Source organism: Micromesistius poutassou (genome assembly GCF_964030765.1).
Source record: "Micromesistius poutassou genome assembly, chromosome: 12".
Lineage (NCBI taxonomy): Eukaryota > Metazoa > Chordata > Actinopteri > Gadiformes > Gadidae > Micromesistius > Micromesistius poutassou.
The window spans coordinates 2051004-2066040 of NC_140282.1; the positions used below are offsets into that span (position 1 = coordinate 2051004).

General features: G+C 45.7%; 2 protein-coding genes and 1 pseudogene across 4 annotated transcripts; all 3 read left to right on the forward strand.

Moving 5' to 3' along the window:
• The first annotated feature begins 203 nt into the window (after positions 1-203).
• LOC311356095 (arylamine N-acetyltransferase, pineal gland isozyme NAT-3 pseudogene) lies at positions 204-3088 on the forward strand (annotated as a pseudogene). Its single transcript has 3 exons — positions 204-228; positions 1490-1512; positions 1764-3088. The product of its transcript is annotated as an arylamine N-acetyltransferase, pineal gland isozyme NAT-3 pseudogene (transcript).
• A 392-nt stretch (positions 3089-3480) lies between these two features.
• On the forward strand, positions 3481-5488 carry cnep1r1 (CTD nuclear envelope phosphatase 1 regulatory subunit 1; the record flags this gene model as incomplete). Of its 2 annotated transcripts, none has more annotated exons than XM_084476151.1 (6): positions 3481-3571; positions 4075-4146; positions 4388-4461; positions 4648-4757; positions 4996-5050; positions 5134-5488. In XM_084476151.1, 6 exons carry the CDS (start codon positions 3481-3483, stop codon positions 5188-5190), a joined length of 459 nt encoding a protein of 152 aa, XP_084332277.1. In that variant the 3' UTR covers positions 5191-5488. The 2 variants fall into 2 exon arrangements, with proteins under 2 accessions (XP_084332277.1, XP_084332278.1); XM_084476152.1 differs by having other exon boundaries at positions 3497-3559.
• A 751-nt stretch (positions 5489-6239) lies between these two features.
• heatr3 (HEAT repeat containing 3) lies at positions 6240-14722 on the forward strand. The gene is made up of 15 exons (XM_084476084.1): positions 6240-6468; positions 6909-7081; positions 8005-8092; positions 8350-8450; positions 8688-8797; positions 9011-9151; positions 9633-9958; positions 11152-11242; positions 11471-11625; positions 11861-11943; positions 12067-12203; positions 12611-12699; positions 12902-13045; positions 13535-13711; positions 14338-14722. The coding sequence occupies exons 1-15, from the start codon at positions 6322-6324 to the stop codon at positions 14449-14451; spliced, it is 2076 nt and encodes a 691-aa protein (XP_084332210.1). The 5' UTR covers positions 6240-6321; the 3' UTR covers positions 14452-14722.
• The last annotated feature ends 315 nt before the right edge of the window (positions 14723-15037 follow it).

The window sequence follows — 15037 nt, forward strand, 5'->3', positions numbered from 1 at the left end:
ACGGTGCATTGTTATTTTATTTTATTCTTACTGCCTTCCACTTTACAGATATTTTGTGTTTTATGCAGTGACATTTCCGTTCCCTAATGCACTTTTACTTTGTCCCACTGAAGTTGTGAAATCTACGATCCGTTGTTGGTTTATTGCGCATGCGCTGTACTGGCCCTGGGAGAAGCCTGCACCAGGTTGTGGACGAAATAGCGATGAACTCCTTGGAGCAGGCCGAAGGTAACAACCATGGCAAGCAAACTATTTATCTTACATAAACCTGAAATGAAGTAGTCTTTAAGTGCACAACTTCGGGTAAAAACGGGATAGGCAGTGTGCGAATTAAGGGGGAGCAGGGGGAGCTATAGCTCCCCTAGTGGTAACATGAGCTCCCCTGGAATCATGGTTTGTGAAATTTTGGGGGAGCTCTAAAATATTTATATGATATCCAAATAAATGCTATTTGGGCATGTTTTTCTCAAAGGTGTAAAATAAGTAATTATATTTTGAGTTTATGATTTGTGAAAACTACATAGCCTAATGCTTGTCATTATTACCGCGCTAGAGCCACTCAAAGCGTGGGGGCGCTGCCTGTAGCCCCACTACCCAATCACAGAAGCTGCCCATAGCAAGCAGAACATACCTGCTCACGTCATCGGAGTGCGAGAGGGGCTTTTCAGCTGTAAATGACACTGACAGTAAGACTCGCAATAGACTGTGTGAAGCCACAGCGACTACTAGGCCTACAGAGCTCTTTCTCCTACTCCTGAATCCTCCTCTGTTGGTTTTTAGAATTCTAAATAACATGGAATACCCAAAAGTAATTTAGAGAGGTAGTTTGTGTTAATTTCATACCTGTTATCCACACTTTCTGTCATCCAACGTGGTTCTCTGGTTCAGTATCTTCTGTGCAAGCGAAGCGTGCCAGGTATCACTGACAGAAGGACGTGTTTACCCAGAACTATTTAAAGTTGATTCAGATACATTGAGCATATATACAGTTTTGTGCAAGGGTAGAGCACACCCCTGGCTTGAGAAGATTCTAGACATATAGACAAATAGACATAAACACAGCAGAGTTGAAGTAGTCCGGTAACTTATCAACCCCAGCGGATTCGGTTGCTAAGCGACGTCAACGTCTTTGGCAGAATATTTCTCTGCTGATCAACACTACGAATGGTAATTGCAAGAAGACACACCGTGTGAAGTTATTTTTTTGTTTTGGCAAGTAACCGTGTAATAAGCGGGATAATGTAAAGAACCTCGCCTGTCATTATCTAAAATAAGCCCCTTCAGGGCGAAGCAAGACACCTCCGCTTCGTGTCGGTGTCCGGTTCGCCCTGTCGGTGCTTATTTCCCAATAATGACGTTGCGTTCTATACATTATCCGTTAATACAGCAGAAATACATGACATCTCTCCCAACGCTCACCAGGGCTCCAAACAGGACAAGAGCAGAAAGTGTCCCTGAAGCTAGGGCGAGGTGGCCTTTATCTGTGCAGCACCTCTGTGGGACCTCTCCGATGTACCGTCCAGTTCGTGGAATACTGTCTCGAAAGTAGAACATAGCAAATTAAACATAAGCTTGCGAGATTTGTCTGGTCTCCAGGCTACCAAAAAAAAACTAAACTTAGCCAACTGCTATTTTCATTTGTTAAATTTTCCTTTATTCTTTTTGTAGGTTTTATTCTATCAACGGGGCAACACAATGATGACACTTTGCAATTACACAACAATATATATAAGCTAATATATGATTTGTGTCTAATATTTCAGGACAAGATGAATTTGGACGAGTTCTTCGAAAGGATTGGATACAGCGGGCCATTCCAGAAGCCAGACCTGGCCACGCTCAACGCAATCCACAAACGCTTTGTGATGACGGTCCCTTTTGAAAATCTGAGCATCCACTGTGGCGAGAAGATCGGCATGGACCAGGAAGCCATTTTTAACAAGATTGTGAGAGAGCACCGTGGGGGCTGGTGCATGGAGGGCAACTACCTGCTGGCGTGGGTGCTGAGCGAGATGGGCTACGAATCGGTCATGCTGGGGGCCCGAGTTCTCTTCGGCCGCGTCCCCGACCCCTCCGACCCAGTGAGCCATCTCATCAACATGGTGACCATCGACGACAAGGCGTACATCGCAGATGTGAGCTTTGGACTCTCCCTTCAACTCCGGGAGCCCATCAAGCTCATGTCTGGGAAGGAGCACATCGAAGCCGCCGGGGTCTTCCGGCTTATAGACCAGGAGGGGGTCTGGCTCTTGGAGAAGACCGGCCGGAAGAAGAAGACGCTGAATCCAGACTTGGCTGAGGCTCTGAATCCAGACTTGGCTCTGAACCCAACCCAGCAGATCTACTGCTTCTCTCTGGTCCCCCGTGGAAAGGATCACTTCACCGATATTAACCGCGCACTACAGACCAATCCGAACCAACTCTTCACCGCAAAGTCGATCACCGCCCTGCAAACCCCCACAGGGTATCGAGTCCTGCTCGGCTGGACCTACACGGAGGCCACCTTTATGCCGGACGAAGGTGTAGATCTAGTAGACACAAGAGTCCTACCAGATCAGGAGGTGGAGACCATTCTCAGGGAAAAGTTCAATATAAAATTGAAGAACAAGTTGTCACCCAAAAACGACAAAATAGGCTCCTATATGTAAATGTTGGTTAGTTTAGGGGTTCTCTGTTCAAAGGGGTTCTTCTGTTCAAAGTTTTGACAGCTGAGGGCCAATTTAGGAACCCAAAATTTGACTGAGGGCCGCCAAAGGAAAAAAATTAATAAAACAAAAAAAATCCCATTTGTAATAATTTTAATGACCAGGTTGCATCTCTACAGTTACATGTATTGGTCTGCATCCAGTATAAACACATTTTAAATAACAAATTAGGCTAAACATGGCACAACTAGAGAAAACCTTGAGAAACATTTTAACTAACACACAATCCCTGGTGTTCTCTGCCCTATACAGTCGAATTTGGGATATAACAGTCCTGTGTGCATTTCAGGATAAAAACTAAAATAAACTAAGATTAAAAAAAATTAAAAATCTATTTATTTATTATTATTATTATTTTTAACTTACATCGTGTGTCATTGTGGGCCGTCAGGAATGTTTCTGCGGGCCGCACTTTGAGAACCAACTGTTTTTATATGTTTTTATATATAATGACATATATATATATATATGTGTGTGTGTGTGTGTGTGTGTGTGTGTGTGTGTGTGTGTGTGTGTGTGTGTGTGTGTGTGTGTGTGTGTGATTTGTGCAAATAAAAAACAATATTAAATTTAAAAAAGTGTAAATGTGGTTCTTTCAATGGATGCCCCCAACCCCATGACCCTGTACGGTGCATTGTTATTTCATTTTATTCTTACTGCCTTCCACTTTACAGATATTTCGTGTTTTATGCAGTGACATTTCCGTTCCCTAATGCACTTTTACTTTGTCCCACTGAAGTTGTGAAATCTACGATCCGTTGTTGGTTTATTGCGCATGCGCTGTACTGGCCCTGGGAGAAGCCTGCACCAGGTTGTGGACGAAATAGCGATGAACTCCTTGGAGCAGGCCGAAGGTAACAACCATGGCAAGCGAACTATTTATCTTACATAAAACTGAAATGAAGTAGTCTTTAAGTGCACAACTTCGGGTAAAAACGGGATAGGGCTACTCTAAATATACCAATCTTAAAATCAATGGCTGCCTGTGTGTCGGCTAGAACCGGTGCAGCTAATGCTAGCTCGCTAGCCGCTACAGCGATATCATCTCTTGACTTCCGTCCTTGTGTCTACCAACATATAGTCTTGGATTGTTTGAGACGTTGGCATTTTAAGTAATCGAAATCCATATCAAAAACTGCGGGCAGGAAGGTCCTTTTCTAACCATGCACTTCGTCAATATCGATGACCCGAGGGTTTATTTACATGAGCTCAGTCCCCACGCATGGACCAAAGCTCTTGGGCTTTATTTTTCCTCAAGCAGATTGTTCATTTATGTTCCCACAAATCACCTAGGCCTGTACACATGCATTCAGCATCTGAACGAAGATGATCCACATGTTTAATGTTCCTGTCTGTTTTCTGTGTCCAGACTTGAAGGCCTTTGAGAGGAGACTGACCGAATACGTCTCCTGTCTGCAGCCTGCAACGGGCCGGTGGCGAAGTGAGTCCTCCTCCAGTCAAAGGGTTTCAAAGGGCATTTAAACATCTAAATGTGTGATATTATTATCACTGCTGTATGAAAATGATACAAACACGGTTTACTATGCTCAGTTAAGCCCTCCAAACTCTGATTTGTTTATCCTGTGGAGCTCTCTGTAGTCACACTGGGCCACCATGGCCGGTCAGATTGTAAACCGTTATGATATATATAATATAATGGTCATTGTTGTTCTCGTTTCCAGTGATTTTGATAGTAGTCTCTGTTTGTACGGCTACGGGGGCTTGGAACTGGTTAATAGACCCCGACACGCAGAAGGTAAGGCCTTTTTATTTTATTTTGGGATATATTTATCGATTGTAAAAATAAAATAATTTAAAAAAAACATTTATAGATGGGTCGGCAACATTTTTGTACATAATGTTTTGATAACACATTTATTAAATGAATAAAAACCACCCATCATCATTTTGTAACGTTGTTATATTTTTTGTTTCCATACAGGTTTCCTTTTTTTCCTCTCTTTGGAATCATCCTTTCTTCACCATCAGTTGTATAACACTCATAGCGCTGTTCTTCGCTGGAATACACAAGCGAGTGGTCGCACCATCAATGTATCCTTCTGTGCATTCAGCTCACATCTCTGTGCTCTTTACTTTTGAGTCAGCTCTTGTAGGAGTGTTTAGTTTATTCATATGGGTAGATTTCATTGTTACAGTTCAAAGGGTCCAAAAACAAGACTAACATGTGGTTTTGATAATGCAGTCTTTAGTGCATGAATACAGATAATACTCTGTAGTACACGGATACAATACAGTTCACTGCTCACTTCTTTAACTCCCTATCCGCCAGTATCGCTGCTCGTTGTCGGACGGTTTTAGCTGAATACAACATGTCCTGCGATGATGTAAGTACTCTGAATGTTACATATTCCCCTAACTCGTCTGTTTTCCATATTGTAACCATTTAGTTTTTCTGTTTTTCTTTCAGACAGGAAAACTTATACTCAAACCACGGCCAAACCCACATAGCAAGACATTTGCATGACCGTCTGACTGGCTTGTGGATCTGCTTCTCAAATCCTTTGAACTACCTATTAAATAGGCTTACATGGAAAGGATAATGGCACAGAGACGTGGGTTTCTATTCAGCAGAAATGCCTTTAAATGAACCTGCCTTTGGTGTGTGTAGATATCATAAAGGTATCAAAGGTCATGTATCTGCTCATGTGCCCTGTTGATATATTTTATTAATTCAGTTCAAATGTATTGATTGCTCATGATGTAATGTATTTTAGATAAATAATTATTTTAAAATGTATTTGCAAATAAATGCCTAAAAAATATATATACATTATTTTGGTCATTGTTTTAGTTGTGTAGATGGATGGCCTAATGAATTGTGATGGGAATTTTTTGGTCATGCTTTTTGGTCTTCTTGAGCAGTCATTACGGCGAGACATTGTTGTGTTTGAAACTGCCCTGGCATGGAAGTCGAGACAAAACTTTTTATTAACCTAGGTTATGGTATATTTATGATGATTTAGGATTGTTCAATGCTATAACCATTGAGTCCTCTCAAAATGGCGGAGTAGCACCAACAGAAAGACGATGCATTCTGACGCCTGACGTGCAAGGTGACCACTGGAGAAGTTCGATGGCGATAACCATCCACAAGAGGGCGCTGTGAGGTCGAAAACCAACCGGCGACTGAGATTGGGCGTGGACCACTTGAATTTACTTTGTAATTTGTTAGTTTAACTCAGAGCTGTAATAGAGAATGTGTCTCCAAATGTCCAGGTATAACTAAAGCAAATATAAAAATGTCGCGTAATCGATACAATATCACTAGATCGATCTACATTATAATGACTGACTTGCACGTTGAATAATTTACTTAAAAACATAGCTTCGACAACTCGCAATGAGTTCCCAACGCAAAGGGGACACATCCTACATAAACCATGGACCCTATCCACCGAGATCCCACCGCTGTTCTGAGATGCTCTGGATTTATCTTCCCGACGGTTTTGCGACGCATTGACGTTTCTGAATCCGGCCTCCCGTTTACGGCAGAGGACTTCCACATGGCCACGGACCCCTCTGTGATGTTTTGACACTACATCCATTAGTGAGGAACCACATCGAATGAACTGCTGGTGATTGACAGCGATCTAACATGGGTAAAAGCAAGAATAACAAGTTCAAGCGTCCGCAGTTCAACTCTGCCGGGCTGCCTGTCGGGGCTGTGAAGGATGTGGAGGAAGACCACGAAGAGGAGGACCACGTTGATGCCGACTGCCCGGCTGCAGAGCTGCTGGAGAAAGTAGGAAAATCATCGTTATAAAACCATGCAGAAGGCCTGTTTCTGTTAGACTGCCATGAGTTAGTGCTGCCCCATGACATCGTGCCACTCTTTTTCATTAAATGGATGTCATGAGTTGTCATAAACTGACATAGCCTATATATTGGCTCGCCCTTTGCAAACGTTTGATCGTTGCAAACCTACAGATGCTGTTGTTATTGTTATTATCATGTGTCGGTCATCGAGCATCTACAGGTTGTGTGCATTAAACACACACACACACACACACACACACACACACACACACACACACACACACACACACACACACACACACACACACTTTGTTATACATCTGGTTTTATACACGTTCTCCTACACAATGTATGCTTACTCTCGGCAAGTATTCCCCTTCATATTTTCATCAACATTCTTTACAATGACCTCATCTTCCATCGCAGCTGCAGAGTCCTAGTGCCGATGTGCGGGAATTCGCCTGTGCCAGCATATCACGGGTGGTGCAGCAGAGCCAGACCATCCCCAGCTTCCTCCAGCGGGATGTAGTGAAGCGCCTGGGGCCCATGCTGCTGGACTGCAGCCTGGCCGTCAGGGAGACGGCTGCCGGGGCCCTCAGGTCAGCCCCTTCATGATGTATCACACCGTATGCAGACACTCATTCTATCAGTTGAACACAGGTGACAAGGAGCGCATATGCCTTTTGATGGTAGGATCAGTGAAAGGTGGACTTAAAAGTCCCTCTGATGGTCAGAGGGTTGGTGCAATATAATGGTTGGTGCAATATAACATAATGGTTCCATGCGTGATGCACATAAACACCACTTGGACTTGACACAAACAGAAGAAGTGAAGTCTGATCGATCGTGGTGGACATTGAACTTGTGTATCCCCTTTTACCTTTTAGTTACAATATATAACATGATTAATATGGTTAATTTCTTTTTTCTTTTTTTTTTAAGTCTTTTTGAGGTCAAGGAATCGGTAATAGGTGTTTCATACATTTTAATATTGTGTAATTTATCCAACAGCTGTTGCATTAGAAAATTCTCGCGAGAGCACAATTTGAATTTGCTCAGCGAGTCACTCGAGTCACTCTCAACGAGCAATATACTCACTCCCCGATTCCCCTGGATCCGAACATCACATCGGTGTATCTGATATAGGCGGGCCAAAAGCGTTGCTGTTTTACTGACTGGATACGGCAAGAGTCTTATCTAGTGGTTAGCTCTGCTGGTCTGGATACGTCACCCCTTGTATTTTTCTGATTGGTCGTAGTGTTATCCAATTGCGTGCAGTGATATTTTCAAATGCATGCTTGGTGCCACCCCTCGAGTTGAGCCATTCTCATTACTCGTTGCCAGACCCTACAGATACAACCCTAGAAAACAGATGGCGAGAGGCGATGAGAAGGCAGCACCCACAGCCCTCTGATGCTGTACACACACACACACGCACTCACTCACTGACTGACTGACTGACTTACTCACTCTTTTGTTTACTCAAGTGATGTGTCATTGTGTGTGTCTCTCCTCTGGGCAGGAATCTCAGTGCATGTGGCGGTCATGAGGTCTGCGAGGACATGGTGAAGCAGGACATTCTGACGCCTCTGACATCTCTGCTCAGAGAGGTGAGGCTAGACCCACGCTGCCAACCAACCAGTAATCATTTCAGTGTAATTCTGTGTAATGCATTTCCCAGGTTGTTTTTCACAGAGGGGCCTCCTTGATTTTAGTCCTTCTCTTGATCGCCCTGACTATGCATTACTTGGATGTATACCCAAGATACAATTAGTGCCAAACACACCTCACATATAGCCACTTTGCAGGTGAACACGTGTACTGGTTTAGTGATGGCTTCCACTGGTTGCTCTGTTGCTGTGTGTAGTGCTGTGCCGGTTTCGAGGCCAGCACGCTGTCCATGACGGATCAGAAAAACACAGTCCAAGAGGTGGCCAACGAGTCCGTGAATTTGCTGTGGAATCTATGGTAAGACAAAAAGTGTGCACGGGCAATAACGTCACCCCATTTGTGTCTCCATTAATTATTGTCTGATTCATTGGCAGCTGTTACCACCGTGGCTCATTGAGCTGTGGTTTTAATTGACATCGTTTGTAACCCTGATCCTCCCTCATGATGTACTGAGGAATAACAGCAGTCTCAGCATGTGTGTGTGTTCGTCGCCTTGTGTGTTTCATGCAACCTGTGTGTTCATTGTGTTGTCAGCGAGAGCAGCAGCCAGGCGCTGTCTGTGTTCAACAAAGCCGGCCTTCTTGACGTCATTATCCAGTGTCTGGAGACACACACGCACAATGTGGAGCTGGCCATATCTGCCGGTAGGTCTCACTGACGTGTGTGTGTGTGTGTGTGTGTGTGTGTGTGTGTGTGTGTGTGTGTGTGTGTGTGTGTGTGTGTGTGTGTGTGTGTGTGTGTGTGTGTGTGTGTGTGTGTGTGTGTGTGTGTGTGTGTGTGTGTGTGCTAATGGAAAACACTCCCCTCGACATGATTGGCCGTGCATTAACGCGTGCCGCTGTTTGTGGTGTATGCAGCCCACTGTTTACACACCGTGACGGAGGACAACCCGGAGCTGCTGTGTAGCATGAACGTAGCGGTGCTGGGCAGCCTGGAGAAGGTGCTGGGGTCCTCCTCCCCCGGCATGGCCCACGTCCACCTGAGGACGCTGGCCGCAGGTGAATCAGCCTCTTACGTTTCTTTAAGGTTGAACGTTTAATCCGCTATGCAAACACTCCTCTCGCCGGCGTCCTTGCGGGCCGCCCCGGTTGGTGTTTGGAGTAAGGCTGAACGATTTGGGGAAATAATCAAATTGTGATTATTTCGACCGATATTGTGATTGCGATTTAGTAATGCGTTTTTTCTTTTTAAAGTTCCTTATGTTCTGTATTATTCACTAAACAAGCAATACATCATTCTATAGTATGACCAACACAACATTGGAGGCATTAAACATATAAACTGCTCTTTCCTTTAGGCCAGGCCTATGTGTTGAGATGAATTGATGCATGTTACAACATCTTTATTTAACATTTAACTAAATTTAAAAATAAATATGAATATCACTGATCTCCTGTCAGTAACTAATGATCGCAGCTTTTGCGATTTGCATATCGCGTTGTATTACATGATGCAATGTCGGTTTGAATTGAAACACAGGGGTGATGTGGAACCTGAAGAGCAGCCTGCCGGCCGCCCGCCAGGCCCAGACCCTCAGCGCCGTGGTCGCCACCCTGGCCCAGTGCCTGGCGCTGGACGCCGGCGCGCTGATACCCCAGCTGAGGGCGACGGAGGAGGCCCGCTTCGCCAGCGGCGCCACAGAAACGGCGTCCGCGGACCCGGGACGCCACGCGAAGTCCGGCGGTGCTTCCGAAGTGTTGGAGATGGAGGAGATGGCTGTGGAGGAAGAGGAGGAGGAGGAGGAGGCGCCCAAGGGAAACGGGAAGCGGGCGGTGAAGGACAACGACTTCTCTGACCTCTTGCCGGTGAGTGGCGCGCCGCTCCGCCGCCGCCGCTGCCGTAGATCACCCGGCGCCTTGGAACACCTGGCACCGTGCTGCCAGGGGCGACCGGGGTAACGATCCGTGCGCGCTGGCACAGATGCCGCCGCAAGGACAATTTGTCGGGATTAAAACGTAGGCTGTGGGGAATGGAGCCCCCGGCTGTCGAGTCATGGGTCACTCGCAGCAGCATCAACTGTGAATGCCGCTTCATGCTGTGTGCCTAATTTTAAACAGCAAAGGGCTTTTTACCTTGACCCACAGTAAGCACTTACATCATGGGTAGGGGTGGGGGGGGGGTGGTGGTGGGGACTGACCTTTAATGCATGCCAGGAAGAGGCACTTTTGTTGTGGGAGTGATTGGGACTTGTCGCCTAGTGACATCCAGACTCCCATCAGCGGGGTTTGCTCTGATTTAACCAGGTCTGACTGTGTTTACACCAAAAGTGAAGGCACGGCGCAAATACAAATGAAGTCAATGCAAAGACGCGAATAGATGCAGATTTTCAGACGACCATGCAGGCGGCTTGGATGGCGAGGTGCGAATGTCCGATCTGGTTCACGTCAGATTCTGCGTGATTCTACTCGTGCGAACGATGCAAATTCGTCATTGGCTGGACCTGAAATATTTGAACTTTCCTGCGAATTTCGCGTGATGCTAAATCACTCGGGTGAGCATCCTCGACCAAAGTAACGCAAGTAGAATCTTCGCGGCGCTTTTGGTGTGAACGTACCTTGAGGGTGGGCAGCACAGCAATGGAGTTCACATGGGGATCCAGACTAGCGAACCCACACTGCGCAGACCAGACCTCAGCCAGACAGAGCTGTCCCTCTCAGGCCCGTCATGCGCTGCACAGTCATCAGGGATGACACTTGGTGGTGGTCCAAAAACCCTGTCGCTTTTTGGCTCACAGACGTGTATGAGTGTAGATAAATTATTTAGTATTATATTTAGTATTTTTATAGATAGCTTTATCTTGTATAGATAGATATGAACACAATTTTACACACTGCATCAACCTCTCCGTAGCTTTTATCTTTTGTCAAGATTCCCTCTTATCGTAACAGTTTTGTCGTGATGTGAAACCACGGGCCGTGGAGATCAGGACGGGCGGTGGTGGTGAGTGGTGGTTCCGGGCTGGTTCTGAACCGTTGCCTCTTTGTCTCCGGGGGTCCAGAGGGATAAGGGAGAGCTGAGGGAAGCGGTGGCTTTGCTGGCCGCCCAGCAGACGTCTTTGGAGATCATCGTCAACATGTGCTGCTCGGACGGTGAGTGCCGACACGCCGCTGGTGACCCCTGCCGTGTGTGTGTGTGTGTGTGTGTGTGTGTGTGTGTGTGTGTGTGTGTGTGTGTGTGTGTGTGTGTGTGTGTGTGTGTGTGTGTGTGTGTGTGTGTGTGTGTGTGTGTGTGTGTGTGTGTGTGTGTGTGTGTGTTCCTGGTTGTTGGATTGTGTGTGTGTGTGTGTGTTCACATGTGGGCCTGTTGCTTGTGTCCAGACCCGTCGGATGACGAGTGGGAGGAGGCGTCCAGCAGCGACGAGGGCGAGGCGGGGCCAGACGCCCTCTGTGACGGGCTGTCGGGTCTCATGTCCCCGCTCTGCCTGTCGGCCGAGGTCCACGCGGCCCTCGTACACCACAGCATCCCCGAGAAGGCACGTTCCCCAACCCGGCCATCGCTGGCTGCATTATGCACCACAGCCTGCTGAAATACCAACGGCGCATTGGACCCTGTTTCAGTTGTGGTTTAAGATGCAGTAAAATGTCCTAATCTGATTTATGGGCTGCATTTGAATTACCCAATTTATAGAAAATAACTAGGTTACGCTAATGTGCATGCATTGCATGCCTAAGCTTCATTCTAAGAGAGGGTTTTATTCCATATTCCAGGTGCTCAAGAAGACCCAGTTTCCTGGCAAAGAGGCCATGGATGTGTGCCAGCAGAATACTTCTTGGAAATGCCTGATCAAAAAGTAATTGTAGAAGTAGTTACTCAGTAATGAAGTCGTGCGTGTGCATGCTAGGCATAAGTTGGAATGCCTAGCCGCTACATTGCCCATGCACGTAGACCTGACGGAGGCCGTGTTTCCCTGCAGGATGCAGCGGGTGCAGTACCGGGCTCTGACCTGTCTCCACAACATCCTCTCCACCATGGACGTGGAGTCGCTGGGCGGGGCCCAGGCCCTGCAGGGCGTGGCCCAGCACCTGTCCTCGCTGGTCTTCAGTGCGCCAGGTGAGAACCTCGGGAACCTGGACTTGCTAGGACACGTCACATGACATCTGGGAACGAATCGAACGAAACGAATCAATGGTCATATGTATGCTGCCAGCAGCAGCAGTGCCAATGTCCAGAATCACTGCGACTATTAAGTAACGCTAAAATATACTAGTGTTATTAGTGTTATTTTTTTTGTTATTTGTTATTTGTTAGTGTTATTTTTACAACAACACAAAATAAAAAATAAGAACAGGCTAGAAATAGCTGACAACAGAACTCACAAAATAATTAAACTGCCTCGATATTCTGAGTGCCCATAGTGGACAGATTATAATATATTTTCTCATTGCTGTGTTTTCCGGTGCTCTTGCTGCATCCCATACGGGCGTCATTTCATCCCGGCTCTGTTTTTGTTTTTCCAGAGATCCCCAAGGAGGAGGAGTTCCTGGAGGCCGTCACCAGCGCCATGCGCTCCCTCTTGCAGACGATTGCATCTAAAAACATCCCTCAGGTATTGCAGGGGGGGGCTTCCCTCTCAACTGTCTCATGCATTATGCAGCCGTCGAACCTCCGCCCACCATCATATTTAATTCAGCCAGCGTTTGTTGAGATTTTTTATTTTTTTTTCACCTGTATGGGCATGTCCACTGCCACGCCCGCTTGTGGTTCCTTGCCAGCAAATTCTGACGTTGTGTACCGATCACACTCCCCAGTGCATGACCCCTCAGCAGCTGATGAGCCTGAGCGAGGCGGCCACGCGCTGCGACGTGGTCAGCGTGCGGGTCAACGCCCTGGCCATCCTGGGCATCACGGGCAGCACCCTGGCTAAGGAGAAGGGGACGGCAGACACCCTCCAGGTACCAGTCTACTACAGCCATTAGGGGTGTGATGATACACGTATATCCGTACCGACATTTTTCGGTACGGGTATAACGGTTCGATGCACGTTTCATTTCGGTGCGTACTGACTTTTTTTTAAATTTTATTTAAGAAAAAATGTTTTTATTAATTATCACACACTCTGTGAGTGTCTTGTCTTGATGTTTTGTGGTGAGGACCACAATGGAAATAAGTCCTGGACTTAATTGTGTTTTTTTTCCTCAATTGTATTTGATGTCTTTTCATGTGTGTAAGGCATTTGTTTGAAACAATTTAATAAATCAAATCTATATATATATATATATATATATATATATATATTTTTTTTTTAAACTGCTGTACCTAAAAACACCGAACTGTGACTTTTGTGTATCGTTACACCCCTAACAGCTATGCCTCGCTCTAAAACCAGACGTATTCAAAACGCCCGCCTTTCCGCCTCTAAGCACTGTGATCCGGCCTTGCAGATGATCGGGAACGCCCTGCTGCAGGTGGCCTCCAAGGACGCCAACCTGGTGGTGAACGGCGAGGCCCTGGATGCCCTGCTCGACGTGTTCGCTGACGGGGACGAGGCCGAGAAGGCGGCCAGGAACATCCAGCTGTTGACGGCTCTGAAGACGCTGCAGCCAGTCTTTAAGTCCAAGGTGTGGGGTAGTTCTTCCACCGCGGTGTCCCTCACCCAAGTGTTGCAGTCACATTCAGGGCGTTATACATATGGGAGTACACATGTCAGAAAAATGAGACAATATAACAATAAAAAATGAGACAATATAACAATATCGCTGTCGGTACAGTAAGGATGTTCATAGAACCAAATGCCAGGCCCTAACAATCACTAGGTCAACCCATTCCCCGTACACAACAAAGATAGCTAGGATAAGATGCTACACAATGCTAAGTACTATTTTCTTTATTTATTTTTTTTTTTTTTTTTATTGTAAGAACATACAATAAGTGCGTACATTAAGTGCAAGGACGTACAACTTGGGCCCAGTCCCATTTCTCTCCCCTTAACAAGAACACTTGCTTTGAGTGCCCTTAGTTGCAAGTCAACTACCGAGCTGGTTAGTGTTCAAGGGATGATTTTAAGGGAAAAACAGCACTCCCCCTTGCTCCGTTAAGTATTGGGACACCCTATCCCTTTGCGGGAACGTGCAAAATCTAGGGTTAGTGCTCAAATCAATAAGAGCGTACATGAAGTGCTTTTGTTTTGATTTGATTTGATTTCATGCGTGATGCTATCTGATGACGCTCTGCGCTTCTCCGCTAGATTCGCAAGGAGGGGCGGGGGAGGTACAGCCCTGAGCAGCTGTGTGTTCTCGACAACATCAAAGTCAATCTGAGGCGGTTCATTGGATACCTGGAGACGGTGATGAAGAAGTGAACGATCCAAGACCCCAGCATATGTTGTTGAGCATGGATGTGAATGACTTGCTGTATGTGGACGAGATCAACAAGCAGTCATGTGATTTAAAAAGAAGATAGGTGATTTCAAAGAGATAAATTGATCTATTTATTATATTTGTAGGAACGATTTCTTCCATTTTCTCCCGATATTTTGGACAATTTATTTTAATGTTTTACTGTTTTGCTTTTAAGGGAGTATCTTTTTGAAAATATACAAAGACAATAAAAAACTAAAAACACGAGGTCTACTTGAGTTTGGATTCAATGTGCTTCCAATCCGAATTTGGACCATCATCATTTTGATACATATATTGATTTATATGCAAAAATATGAAGTCTGTCCACTATGCAAATGCCTATGTTTTAATTGTCAAACAGATTACGATTAACCAAAATTCCTGTTAGACAAAATCTGCCCCATTAAAACCATATTGTGTGCATTTAAATTGTAGACCATTGATGATTTAAGACACTCCATAGGAACATGCATTATAGGGCCCCTTTTATACCACCTGTTGTGAGTGTGATTACCCATTATAAGCCGTTTGAAAATCTGCCTTTTC